The sequence below is a fragment of the Canis lupus genome, chromosome 16, assembly GCF_011100685.1.
Source record: "Canis lupus familiaris isolate Mischka breed German Shepherd chromosome 16, alternate assembly UU_Cfam_GSD_1.0, whole genome shotgun sequence".
Lineage (NCBI taxonomy): Eukaryota > Metazoa > Chordata > Mammalia > Carnivora > Canidae > Canis > Canis lupus.
Genome location: NC_049237.1, coordinates 15,383,535 through 15,396,626, shown reverse-complemented (window position 1 = coordinate 15,396,626; position 13,092 = coordinate 15,383,535). Strand labels below are relative to the sequence as shown.

The window sequence follows — 13,092 nt, the reverse complement described above, 5'->3', positions numbered from 1 at the left end:
ACCCAGGGCTGGGCCTCAGCGGCCCGGGGGCCAAGGCTGGAGCCAGGGCGCAGGGAGCTGTCCAGGTCCCGACACAGCTGGTAGAACTCACTGCCACGCCCAGTCACGCGCTCACCATCGATAACCTTCAGGCCAGGAAGCAGCTCCCGGACCGCAGCCCAGTAGGAGGGACTGGTGCACAATGGGTTGCTGAGCCGGGCCAACGGGTCACGGAGCCGCAGGTACTCCAGGCCCCTCAGGCCAGCCAGACACTGCAGCTGATCAGGGGTGGCTAGCAGGTTGCCCGCGGCATTGAGACTCTGCAGGTTTTCGCAGGCGGCCAGCGGCTCCAGCCCCGTCAGCCGATTGTTGGCTACGTTGAGCACCACAAGCTGGCGCAGGGCCGCCAGCGGGCCTAGTTGGGTGAGCGCGTTGCTGGACAGGTCCAGCCACTCGAGCCCCAGGCACTCCCCCAGGCAGCCCAGGTCCACCAGCCCCAGACCCCGAAGCTTCAGCAGCAGGATGGACTCCAGGGCGAACTCACCCGAGCGAGACTTGAGCAGCTGGGGCGTGATGCACACCCCGTCCGCCTCTCCCGGCTTCTCACCCTGGGGCTCCATCTGATGAAGGCAGTCTGGGAGGCCTGGGCCCCGGTGGTCCTGGCACAGGGACGCGGCCACCACTGGGGGTCGGGGGACTGCTCACCCCGAAAAAGGCACCATCGATTGTGTCTGGGCCAGTGCCAGAGGCCCGTTTGCAACAGCCCTCCTTGAGGGCTGACAGGTTCCTACAGAGAGAGAATCACACAGTGAGTGGGCCTCTCTGGATATCCTGGGCACTTTCTGACCTAATGGCAGCATGAGGCACTGCCCGGTCTCTTCCACGGTGACAGAGATCCAGCCAGCCCAGCCAGACCCGAAGACACAGAGCCCCCTGAGGGAGGTGGGCCAGGCTCAGGCCCGCACCTACAGGGGCCCCGACACTGCTCCAGCAGTTATGGCTATACCAGATGGAATTCAGGTGCCATGTGACCGAATTCCCATTTTCCATATCTGTACCTGGAGACAAAATCTCTTCACTTTCCTTTGTCGGAAACTGCTCACGATCCATCCTTCATAATTTTGAGGTGTTTCTTTTTAGCCATTCCAATTAATTCTTGAATAGCTAACAGGTCACCACCATCTCTTCTGTTCCCTTCCATATGCAGCCACAAATGACAGCACACTGGGCCTTACTTCGTTCTCCCAAAAATGTTCGTGACTCAGTGTTTTTGTTTTTTTTTTTAAACATTAGCAACAAATTCAAAATGGTTTCCAGATTGTGTGGGTCCACTGTAACCCCTGCTTGTGACCATGGGGCCTGGAGGCTCAGCTCAGGCCACTGGAGTGGCATTGGCAGCCCTGAGGCCACGGTCACCTGCCCACAGCTCCACCACCCACGGCTCCCCCAACTAGCTCTTCACTCTGGAGTCCGTAGAAGGGCATTTTTAAGTTTTTAAAAAAGGTTTTATTTATTTATTCATGAGAGACACAGAGAGAGGCAGAGACACAGGCAGAAGCAGGCTCCATGCAGGGAGCCCGATGCAGGACTTGATCCCGGGACCCCAGGATCATGCCCTGGGCCGAAGGCAGGTGCTAAACTGCTGAGCCACCCAGGGATCCCCAGTAGAAGGGGATTAATCCCTGTATGCCATGCAGCGTGGATGAGGGTTAGCCAGAGAAGGCAAGTGGGGCAGAAGGCCAGGCAAAGAAGCCATGCTGGAGGGAAGGACCTGGCTAGCACCTCAGTTCCAAAAAGGCAGGGGAAGGCGGGCCTTTCCAGGCACCAGGGGATGTGGGCCGGCATAAGGCCAGGTGCCAGTGCGAGACGAGTGGAAGGGGGAGGCCTGAGGGAAGAATACTGGCAATGCCGCCCACGGAGGGGTCAAGGTTGCAGCAGAGAGGAAAACAAGAAGGGACCTCTGCTCCAAGTGGCAGCCTCCCAACCCTGCAGACTCTAGCCAGGCCCAGACCAGGCAGAGTGACGCCTGTGAAGTACCATGGGACTATTCACTCCTGCTGTTTATAAAAACTGGGATCCAGAGTACCCCAGAGTCCCAAGTCTGCGTTTACATAATCCACATCACTTTCTATTTCCCTCTCCAAGGAAACCAGGCCTAGGGTTCCTCCCCCTCCCCCTTGCCTCTCTCCCCACCTCTGAGAAGTGGGTCCTCATGCCTTTACCTAGCAACCCTCTAGTCTGCAATACCCCTTCATTTCTGTTTCATTTCTTTCCAGAAGCGATTCAAGGCACCCACTGAGTCGGGGTCACTCTTCAAGCAGGATCTACCAGGGATTGTAAGGGAGAGAGAGACACAGTCAACTTTGCATCTGGTTAAAAGTGCTGCCCACAGGGGTGAAGGGTGCAAGAGGAGCACCAGGCACCAGAAGCCTGCCACAAAGCACTAGGGAGACATGGGCTTCACGAAGGTAGTAAGCGCTGCAGAGGACAGAGCCTAGAAAGACTACCAAGGATCTAGCTAGGACGTTACTGGATGCAGGGGCTCCCTTCTCAACATGGGACACACAGGACAAGCTGGGGGTCAAGAAGACTTCCAGTTTGAGGTGACCATGTGCATCGGGCTTAGGAGGCAGTTGAGGCTCTAGGCTGAAGGGATTCAAGCGTCATTTGCAGAGGTACCCAGTGGGAAGGTGTGGCTCATGGGCCAGCCTTTGGGCGGACACAGACCTCTTTAAGTATTTGCAGGCTTCCCTCCAGGATGATGCAGAGCTTCCCCAGCTCCCTAGCCACACACTATTTTGGGGGTGAAAGTGGTCAGGAGGCCCTGGCGTCCAGTGAAAAGGCGCAGTTATGGGCTGCAGTCAAGAGAACACCAGCATTTATGAGGCTGAATGGAGGGCACTGATGAGCAGCCAGTGGCAGGCGTACAAGGACACGGAAGGGACACTGTGTTAAAAGGCCCACTGGACTCAGAGAGGAGGCCACTGGGTGGAGCAGCACCAGCCACAGCCCAGCGTGATGGGTTAGGGAGTGATGCCCTGAGGAACCAGTTCAGTGACCTCAATGACATCTGGAGGGACGGGGCAGGAAAGGACGAGGGGACCAGAAGGGGGTGGGGGGAGGGAGGGAACTGCATGTACTCCCCACAACAAAGCTGGGAGGAACACTTTTTGCAGAAGAGGAAACAGGAGCAAAGAACACATTCCCCGGAAACCGGGAATTCCATGCCCCAAAGCCCTGCCTGGCAGGTGATATGGCCTTCCGGCCCTCCACCTCCCACCCTGGGCCCCATACCCTCGCCAGTGCCAGTACTGCATAGTCACCAAGGTAGAACTCTAATTCTCCAGGGGATGAAACTCTGCTCTGCTCCCGGGCCTATCTTACCCAAAATCTGCACACCTCAACCAGGAGGGTGTGGGCTCGACCAAGTGCCCTCCCCATCAGTGTGAACCTGACTCACACTCAAGCCAGCAGCACAGGACAGGCCCCACACGATGGAATGGTTCATCCACACCCAAGTGCTTCCATGTTCCTCAATAAAGAACCAGTCCTCCTATCCTGGTCCTGCTGTGGGAAGTAGTGCTCAGAAGCTCCTGGTCCAACGTGTATCTGTAAATGGGGCTTGGTTACGTAGATGAGACTATGACGACACTCAGCACAGTCGACACCTGGCTTTCCTACAGGAGGCCTGTCTTCCCTTGTTCAGGACTACCTTTGCTGAATCTCAGTTTACCTACCTAGTAAGTGGGCCAGAAAATAAGGCCCATGAGCCAGCCAGAGCAGGCGGGAGCTCTGTCTTCAGAAGAAATGGTTAACGCAGAGCAGCCTCAGTGAACAGTCACTTGGCTGCTCCAGGGACCCTGGAGATCCTTCTGCCGGCCCATTCCCCACCCCCCGCCCCCATCCACAATGAAGATCAGGGTTCTTTACCTCAGCACCTCTGCCACTGGAGGGTGGAGAAGTCTTTGTCCTGGAGGTTATCCTGGACGTTGGACACTTACCAGCATCCCTGTTTGCCACCCACAAGAGGATAGTAGCAATCCCACCATCAAGCTGTGACAAATGTCTCCAAACACTGACAAATGTCTCCTGAGGGACAAAACTGCATCCACCCACCCTCCCAGAGCCACTCCTTGGGACCAGCAGGCTTCTCTGCCACATTCCTCTACTCCCCCCACTCCCACATGCTCCCAACGCTGCTGCCTATGCCTCCTGGCCTGCCAATGCTGGAGAGCCAGTTCAGTGACACCGAGCAGCAAGAACAGCTTAGGGAAAAGCAGTGCAGAGCAACATCTCCCTCACACAGGGTGACTTGGGGGCACCCCAAATTCCTGCCTCTCACCCTACCTACTGAGTCAGAATTTGGGAGGGAGGTCTGGGATACCCAAGTGTCTAAGAGCCACACATATATGTCAAGGAAAAGCAGCAGGGAGAGGCTTGGGGCCATGCTCTGACCTTACCACCCAACTGCACTTGAGTTAGAGTTGGAGGTGCTAAGAGGTACAGTCATAGCCTGGGCTCCTCTCCCTAGGAGCCTCGCCTCCCATCACCAGGGAGCCTATAATGGCTGGGGAGGTTGGGGGGGGGGGGGGATGTGATCTAAGCAATATGGAGGCCAGACTTGAAATCATGCTACTCCAACCATTAAGTGTGATCTTCACAAACCTTTATTTAAGAAAGAAGATGCAATTATGAAAATACTACATACTAAACAGGACAAAGGCTATGATCCCGAGGTTAAAAAAAGAGAAAGACATATGTCCCAAGTATTAACAAGGCTGCCTGAGTGAAAGATGATGGGTAGTTTTTCCTGCTTCCTTACATTTTCAATAATTTCCAAAAATCCTATAGCGACACATGACTGCTAACCCTTCCAAGGGAGGCAGGGGGACAGGTATCTCAGGCTCACTCCCACAGCCAGGGCCCAGTCTCAAGTTAGACCTTGAGTGCCTTGCCCCACCTCTGCCTACCTACCTTCCCTCTCAGAGCCACCCTTCCAGCTCCTGAGCACCTCAGGAGAGCTGGGCTTGTGCAGAGTCATGTGCAGGGTGACAGACCTGCCCCGGTCCTCCGGCCTCTCCTTTGCCTTCTTTTTTCACCTGATACACCGGCTCCTGGGGCTCACACACTCAGCTCTTGCACCCTGCCCAGAAGGAAGGCACCAGTGGGTCTGATGGACAGCCTTTCTTGCTTCCAGGTAGGGGACCTGCACTTTACAAGTGACCAGGCAGAAGGAGAGGTACAGGCAGCTTCCTAAAGCTGGGTAGGCCATGAAGCTCTTTTGGAGAGACTGTTTTCACTGTAGAAAGAAACCCCAGGATCTCCAGGAGTCTTGAAACAAACCATGGATAAGAAGGTTGAGGACTGGGTACATCAGTTGTCCTCAATCCACACCTCCTCACTGGCTGGGCAGTCCCATCAGCTAGGGTTCTCTGGCCACTCTGGGATCCACAACAAAGCACAGACCCCCAAGAAAACTGTTATGTGTGTGTGTGCATACTTCTTTCTTAACATGGCCACCCTAACTCAGGGCTTCTTTTTTCTACAGTGAAAGCAACTTGGGAAAAAGCTTCCACAGCTTTCCAGGCTCTAGCTGGCTGAATGTATTTCCCATTTGCCAGTGCCCATGCCTCTCCTTGTCCTCAGTCGCTTTTTGAGAAAGCAGGGCTCTTAAGGGCATGTATCCCTGGACATGCACAGACAAGTTGCATGGAGGGCCCTTACTAGCCACCAACACTGCAGTTTATAGAACTGTGCAGCACAACTCATAGTCACTTGGATCTTTGTTTTTTTTTTTGACTCGATCTTTTCTATGCATAAACCACTAGAAAGAAATAAAACAATGGATGGATGGAAAACGGTATCTCCTGGGAGAAGGCAATCTGTCAAGGATTGAGAAATTGTCCCTATTCCTTCCAAAGAGGTTTAGGACTCTGGGCAGCCCCATCCAACACCCTAGGGTGCACATTCTGCTCGCCCCTGAGCCCAGGTGGTGTGTCCACAGGCAGATGTTCAGGGAGTCTGTTGGAGGTCTGCCGTGCTGGTCTGCTCCCCCTCAGCCAGGTCCCCACTGAGGAAGAGGAGGGAAGGGATGGTGTAGTTGGGGAAATTCTCCAAGTTGGTCTTCAGGAAGAGGAGACGCTCCACGGTCTCCACTGGGAGAGGGGTGCTGTGTTCCAGGATGGCAGGGCTATCCAGAGACGTATAGACACTTTCACAGAAGGCCCCTGTCGGGGGACAGGACAAATAGACAGTAGCCAGTGTTGCCAGAACTGGCCAGACCTCCTGCCTCTTCTCCCAGTAAACCAGCGGGTCCTCTTGTGCACCAATCGTCTCGTTATCGCGTAGATACTTCTTGACAATGATGCTGGCCAGGTGGCTCTTGGTAGAAAGCGAAGCTCCACTTCTCTCAGACGCCAGCAGCCCCGCACTTTCCAGCTGCTCCAGCAAGCTCCGCTCCCTCTGGCCCAGCAGCAGAGATCTGGAGCTGCCTCTGCACCACCCCGGCTCTGTCCCATCCTTCCCCTCAGCCCCAAGGCCCTTGACCATCCTGCTGCTCATGGTGGCGCCCATACACATGGTCTTGGGGCTGTGCGGGGAAGGGGAGGGAGGCAAGGAGCAGTCGGACACCATGATCTCCTTCACCTTGTACACGAGAACTTGCTTCCAATGGTCAATGTCAGCCCCCATGGGCAGGATGGCCTCAATCTTGCCCTTGAAGCGGGGGTCAAGCAGGGTCGCCAGCACAAACTCCTTCCGGTGGAAGAGCTCATTGAGTTGGCAGTCTGTGGAGACCTGCAGGGCCAAGCCCTTGGCCAGCCTGATGGCTGCGCTCACCTCTGAACCACCCTGCTCCTTAAAGTGCTCGTGGATCTGCTCCAGGATGATATGCAGGTAGCGTAGCTGGGGCAGCACCTGGCTTAGAGTAGCCCATGCAGTGCTCGCCTCCTGGACCACCATGTGGAAGGGCTGCAGGAGCATGACCAGACTGTTCATCAGGCTCCAGAAGGTAGCCGACAGGGTCGTCCCGGCCTTGCCCAGCTGGTATTTCTCCTCATACTCCTGCAGTGGCCGCCGATGCTCCACCAGCCACTCCATCAAGCGGTAGGCAGAAACCCAGTGGTCTGAGAGCTCCCAAAAGGGCTGGTGGGCTGGGAGGCCACACTGCTGCTGCAGCTGGCTGAGGAGCTGCCGGGCCCCTGAGGAGCCTTGGAAATGGCTGCAGATGGCCCTGACCGTACCCAGGATGGTCTGGATGCTTTGATGGTGACACAGGAAGTTTCTCACCAGGGAGTCGAGGCAGTGGGCAAAGCACGGGATGTGGGTGTAGCCCTCCATCCTCACTGCCTGCTCCAGGCTGGCGCAGCTGCCCGATACCAGGAAGCCTGGTCGCAGGGTGCTGCGGCTGAGCCACAGACGGACCTGCTCCTGCAGCGCCTGCTGCCTCTCCTCCAGGCTGCTGTCCTGGGCCAGGCCTCGAACCAAGAGCACTGCTTGCTTTCGTGGGCTCTCCGATGCCACCTGCCGACTGCCCGGCAGTATTGCACCCCAGTGGGCAGTGATGGCCACATAATCCACAACTGCATCTGGGGCAGCAGTGGACACGGTAAGGTGGACACAGCTGCCCTTGGCCCACTGCATCTCCCGACACACCTGTTCACTGACCGCCTCGTGGAGTAGAGGCAAGGCTTTCTCAAAGAAGAAGGCTGGAGGCGGCACTTGGTAGCAGGGGTCTACCTGGGCCATGAATCTTCTGAAAGGCAGGGAGGAAGTAAAGGAGAATGGCAATGTGAGGCTACAGAGCAACTGTGCAATGCTATGATTCCAGGCCTGTGCTTGGGGCTGGCCAGTGATGTCAGTGCCACCCCGGCCCTCCCCAACTGCCAGGGGTACAACGACAGGTTCATCATTGATGGAAGGGGACAAGGGTGGCAGAGCCAGGAAGAGCTGCTCAGGCCTGCCTGGGCCCGGCACCCTGCCACTGTCTTCCGAGGCTGAGGTGTCCAGGCAGTGTCTTGGGGATGGGAGCCCCTCAGGGGCCAAGCTAGCAGGGCTTGCAGGCAGGCCCTTGTGCTTTCTCTCCTCCAGCTCTCCCTTCTCCCCCGGGCTGGCCACAGCCGGCCTTCTCTCTCTCTCCAGCCCATGCTTGCTCACCAGGTGATGGACCAGGCCTGAGGTCTGGAGATGCCCCTTAAATTTCCCCTGTCTGATGCTGGCGTGACACAGAATACAGGTGACATTGCAGACATTTTTGCAGTCAAAGGTAAAGAACCGTCTGATATCGGACAGGGGCTTGTGACTGATTTCCAGAGAGCCAGGGGAATGCCTGGGAGTTCTGATCAGCTTCTTCAGGCAGGGTGGCTTCTGGAGGCTCACCAGGGATGACGTCTCCCCCACAGGAGCAAGCAAATGCCTCTTCCACTTCTTGAGGCATCTCACCTCACTGGCCAGATGGGCTATGAGGATGTCAGCCTGCTTTACCTTCTTGCTCTTGCTCGGCTGGCCCACCTCTGACTGGTCTGGACTGACTGCCTGGAGTGGTGCTGGCAGGCCAGGGGGCCGGGCCGGAGCTGAGTACTAGGTCTCTCGCCTTCTTCAGGGTGGGCTCCCCCTCCCGTCTCTGGCCCCGTGCCTTCTGTTTGGACACTTTCTTCTTGGGCTGCACAGGGGGCTTCCTGCTCAAGCACAGATATGAGGCTACAGAGGCCAGAGTCTCCCTTCGGCTTGTTCCGCCCTGGGCTGCCCAGGCACTTTGTATGGGAGGCAGCTGGGTGAACATCAGAGCTCCCCAGGGAGCAGGCTTTTCTCTTCTCACCATAGACTGGGAGGCCCAGGGTGCCTTCTTCCGGCTCCTCATGGAAAACCTGGTCAGGTGAAGAGATCGGGGAGGAACTGGGGAGAGAGTGAGGTCTCTTCCTCTGTAGCAGCAGATCCCTCTCACTCCCCTTTGGAGAGGCAGAGGCTCTGATTTTCCTGTGGCCACTGACAGCCCTCTCTTCTGCATCAACGAACTCCAGGTTATCCTCCGTTGCCAGCAGGCGCCCCCCAGCACCCCAGCCACGTCTGTGAGAAGTACTGGTAGTTCTGTTGTGAAACTTGGAGCCGGGCAAAGCCAGGGTACTAGCCGAGGCTCCTGGATCTGATCATGGAGGAGTTAGCACACACAGGTGGCTCCTGCCCCAACAATCCTGAAGGTGTATGCCTCTTGGGGGGCTTCCTGATTTTTTCTACTTCCAACATGCTTGGGAACTTGGGGGAAATGAGCAGCTGGGCCCAGGCTGTAAAGTAAGATGAGAAGAGTGGCTCTCCACTGCCCTACTCAACTCTGGGGACCATGCGGGGGAAGGCAAGGCCAGAGGGAAGCAGTGGGGAGGGGAGGAGGGAAGTGATAAGAGGGTGCAGGCCTGGTGAGATCCTAGGACACCAGCCCCAGGACAGAACTCTCAAGACCACAGTGTCCTTGGGGAAGGTTGACGTTCACTCTTGCAGATGGGATGGAGCAGCCTTTAACAGGAAGCTCACAGCCCTCTGTACATTACCAGTTTCTACGTCTATCCAGGCCAAACTGAGGTTTCTCTCTCTCCTTTCTGTGTTTCCCGAGAACCTAGTAGGCACTTGGCAATTTTCCTCTATTGCAGATGTGCTATAAAGTAGGTGAAGCCCCTGCATGCACGTGGACTCCAGGTACAGACATGTAGTACAGACTCACACTCACAACACGGAAAGCTAGAGCCAATGTGCAGGTATGAAGGAGCACCACCCGCAGATTGTGAGACCCCAAGGAGGGGACGGACCCTGCCAAGAAGTCAGGTAGGTCCCCCTAGAAGAGATGCAGGTATCTCAAGTTCAAGCCAGGAGGGAGCACAGCCCTGCTCTCTGCATCCCGTGCATCTGGGCTTTACCTGTCACCCAGCAGGGCACCAGGAACAGGTCACAACACAGGCTACTAGGCCGTGATGTAGCTAATGGCTTTGCTAGATCTCTTGAAATTCTTTTTCTAGAAGTCAGTTTGCATCAGGGAACACAGCACAGGAGCACAGAACAGGAGGCCCTAATGCATGCAACTCAAGCCCTGTAGTGTCCTGTCACTCCCTTCTGTCTGTCCCAGAGAGACTACTGAAGGGCTGCTCAAACTTCCTCACCTCCCACTCCCCCCGAAGCCTGCTCCTCTGGCTCTGACCCCCACTGCTCCCTGACACTGCTCTCGCCAAGGCCACCAGCATCCTCTGTGGTGCCTCTTCCAATAGGCTTCTCTGGAAGCGCTGGGGTGCCGGCCCATGTCCTCCACTGGGAATGCCATCTTCCTGTGGCCCCGGGGCATCACATGTCCTTGGTTATCCTCTTACCTGCAACTCCTTTGCAGCCTCTGGTCTGATCCCTCTTCCTCTGCCCATTCCTCTGCTGTTGGCTGTGGTTCCTGCCTGAGTCCCATTTCCCATTCTATACACCCTCTCCAACTGGGGCTGTGCTCACATACTGACACAGCGGGCCTGTCTGGCTGGGAGCTCTCTTCAGCTTCCCCTTGTCCACCTGCTCTTCCTACAGTCCCCTCAATCTTGTAACTGGGACAGCTGCCCACCCAGATGCTCAGACCCCAAGGAGAAGCACAATCCCGAACTCCCTTCCCTTGTTCGTTCTCCTAGAGACTAGGTCACATTCAGATTCAGTCAAAACAGAAAAGAGACACAAGGAAGTCGGAAGAGAAGTACATGGAAAGGAAATGCAAGGCAAAGCCCAGCACCAGAATGTGTTTCTCTGGACAAAGGAAGACTCAGAAAAAAGTAACCTAACACCCCCCCACGCACATCGGAAAGCAAGTGGGCTTTGTCTCTTCACACCAGAAATAACATACAGATCAAGCCGGAAGATTTAAAATGAGAACATTCTGACACTGAGTGATGTTAAACATTAAGAAGAATCACCTCGAACGGCAGGACTGTCTTTAAAGGTGACATGCCCAGTGACGGTAGCTCCAGGAAGACTCTGCCCATGGAGGAGGGTGGGCAAAGTGATGCTCATGCTGACCCCCTTTTAGTTGGGAAAGCCTCAGAAGGACTAGAGGCATCACCGCAGGCCCACTGCCTAGGAGCGCAGCGGCCGCCACACAAATATCTGACCCCCACGGGAGGGGTGCTGTGAATGGGCTGCACCAGGGTACTGATGAGATGTGAGACCCCGTCCTGGTCCCAGAAGTGCCCTGGTGAGGTCAGAACTAGAGCAGGCTTACCTCAGCTCCGATCTTGTGAATGAAGAACCAGACACCCGGAGTAGAAATGAGACGATCAATGGCAGAGTGAAAGAGTAGAGCTAGTGGCAGGCCTCCAGAAGCAGTTTGTAGGCTTCATCCCCACTGAGAACTCAGAGCAGGCTACTGACACCAGGCCCGCACCAGACCTGCCCCCCCTGGTGATGGCTGAGGAAAGGGAAAAACCTGCGTGTTAGGACTGTAACCAGAGCCACACCAAACCTATTCTGTTCTCCAGTTAGCCTTGTCCCATCCATGCATCTGTTCTCTGCAGATACTCTCGACCTACTTGACTAGTTAACAAGAATTCATCAGATACCCACCATGAGCTAGTGCTGTGCCCTAAAGACACAAATACAGGAGAGGAACCACCTGGCTAGCACTAGGGATTCAGGACAAGAAGACAACTTGGAAGTGGGCTCATGGCACCAGAGCAAAGCGAGTGGTGTGTGTGTGTCACAAAGGCCAGGCTTCAGGCTGACCCTCGGATGAACTGAATCTATAACATTGGACTTTAGATTCTGTCTTGAAGGAGTCACTCACTTTAGGCTACGCCTCAGTATCCTCAAATCCTGATGGATTCCCTGGGTAGACCTGGGATCTTGTGCGAGCACTGGCATCGACAGCAATACCACGGCTTTCCCTTCCGATGAAGCCCATCAGGATGATGACTCCGAGGCCGACATCACGGAGAGCCTCTAAGTGAGTCTAAAATGTATAATTTGAAAAGAAAACCATTCAAAAACCCCAGTACTTTGATGATTAGTAAGCAGTTACTTGTGACATTTCTCACAACAGACAACAAATGTACATTTGTACTTGTTAACCCACAAGGTGGGAGGCCCTTGGGGGACCCACTGGGCAGCTGTCAGGAATGTCACAGCGAGGCCACAAGAAGCAGGCAGGGTGCTGGGATGCAGGAGGGGAGGAAGACTGGAGCAGGTAACAGTAGAGGGGTTAGCGCGGTAGGGACAGTTTGGAGAGCCATTCAGGCAGCAGACTATGCTTGAGTGCGGATGTGGAGGTGAACCAAGGCTATGGAGAGGGACTCCCTAATGATCCCATTTACTCATGCAGTTCACTTTTGAACATACTGCTTTGAGGTTCTTCTGCAACAAATCTTTAGAAGTGCATGTGACAGAGTCAGGTCAGAGCTAAAGATACAGACTCAAGTAAACATCTCCATGGGAACTAAGGGAAAAGGCCAGAGGGAGAAGGGAGTGGAGGGCGGTGGCCCAGGCAACGTTGTAAAGGGGCTACAGAAGGAATGGACTTTGAAGGTTGACTGACAGGCAGAGAAGGATGCAGAAAAAACCTAAAGTGAAGGTAGGAAAGCCAAGGGGGGACTTTCCAGACAAGACAGGTAGATGATGAAGGATGAAGGAGATGGAGCCCAGGGCCGTGCAACAGGAGTCGGGGGAATGTAGGTATCTGCAGTGTTGGAGGTGGGCTGGGGAAAGGAGGATCATGCTTGGGGACAGGAGATAAAGGGCTTGGCTCCACCTCTGATAAGAGAAGGGGTGCAGTGGGAAGAGATGTAAGGCTAACTATACAGGAAAGAAGAAGTGATGGGTGGGGGAAAAAAAGTAAGACGATTTATGCCCTGGAGCCTACAGATTCCCAAAGGGAAGCCACACGTCTCCAGAAACAGCAACCTGCTGGCTGAGCCAAAGAGGGCAGGTGCCTCTGCACTTAGGTGGATGCTGGCAACCTGGAGCAGGGGCTTCCTTCCAAATACTCTCAGCAGCCCTCTTCCCATGTGCATGCCCAGAAGGAAAGGAGCCACTTTTCTTTCTTTTTTATTTATTTATTTATTTATTTATTTATTTATTTATTTATTTACTTATTTATTTATTTATTTTTAAGGA

General features: G+C 55.0%; 2 protein-coding genes across 3 annotated transcripts in view; both read right to left on the bottom strand.

Annotated features, from left to right (window-relative positions):
* The window catches only part of REPIN1 (replication initiator 1), a 31,931-nt gene extending 20,585 nt beyond the window's left edge, over window positions 1-11,346 (bottom strand). For both annotated transcript variants that reach the window (XM_038559669.1, XM_038559670.1), the window contains exons 1-3: window positions 11,207-11,346; window positions 3,440-3,588; window positions 524-766 (exon numbers count right to left, since the gene is read on the bottom strand). In XM_038559669.1, coding sequence (XP_038415597.1) covers window positions 524-766; window positions 3,440-3,487 — 291 coding nt within the window. In that variant the 5' untranslated portion in view covers window positions 3,488-3,588; window positions 11,207-11,346. The remainder of the gene's footprint in view (window positions 1-523; window positions 767-3,439; window positions 3,589-11,206) is intronic.
* On the bottom strand, window positions 4,629-11,344 carry ZBED6CL (ZBED6 C-terminal like). The gene is made up of 2 exons (XM_038559690.1): window positions 11,207-11,344; window positions 4,629-8,843 (listed from the first exon to the last, which is right to left on the bottom strand). The coding sequence occupies exon 2, from the start codon at window positions 7,723-7,725 to the stop codon at window positions 5,992-5,994; it is 1,734 nt and encodes a 577-aa protein (XP_038415618.1). The 5' UTR covers window positions 7,726-8,843; window positions 11,207-11,344; the 3' UTR covers window positions 4,629-5,991.
* Window positions 11,347-13,092: the final 1,746 nt, after the last annotated feature.

Coding starts and splice junctions, on each gene's coding strand:
- ZBED6CL (XM_038559690.1), bottom strand. CDS start 7,725: ATGGCCCAGGTAGACCCCTGCTACCAAGTGCCGCCTCCAGCCTTCTTC.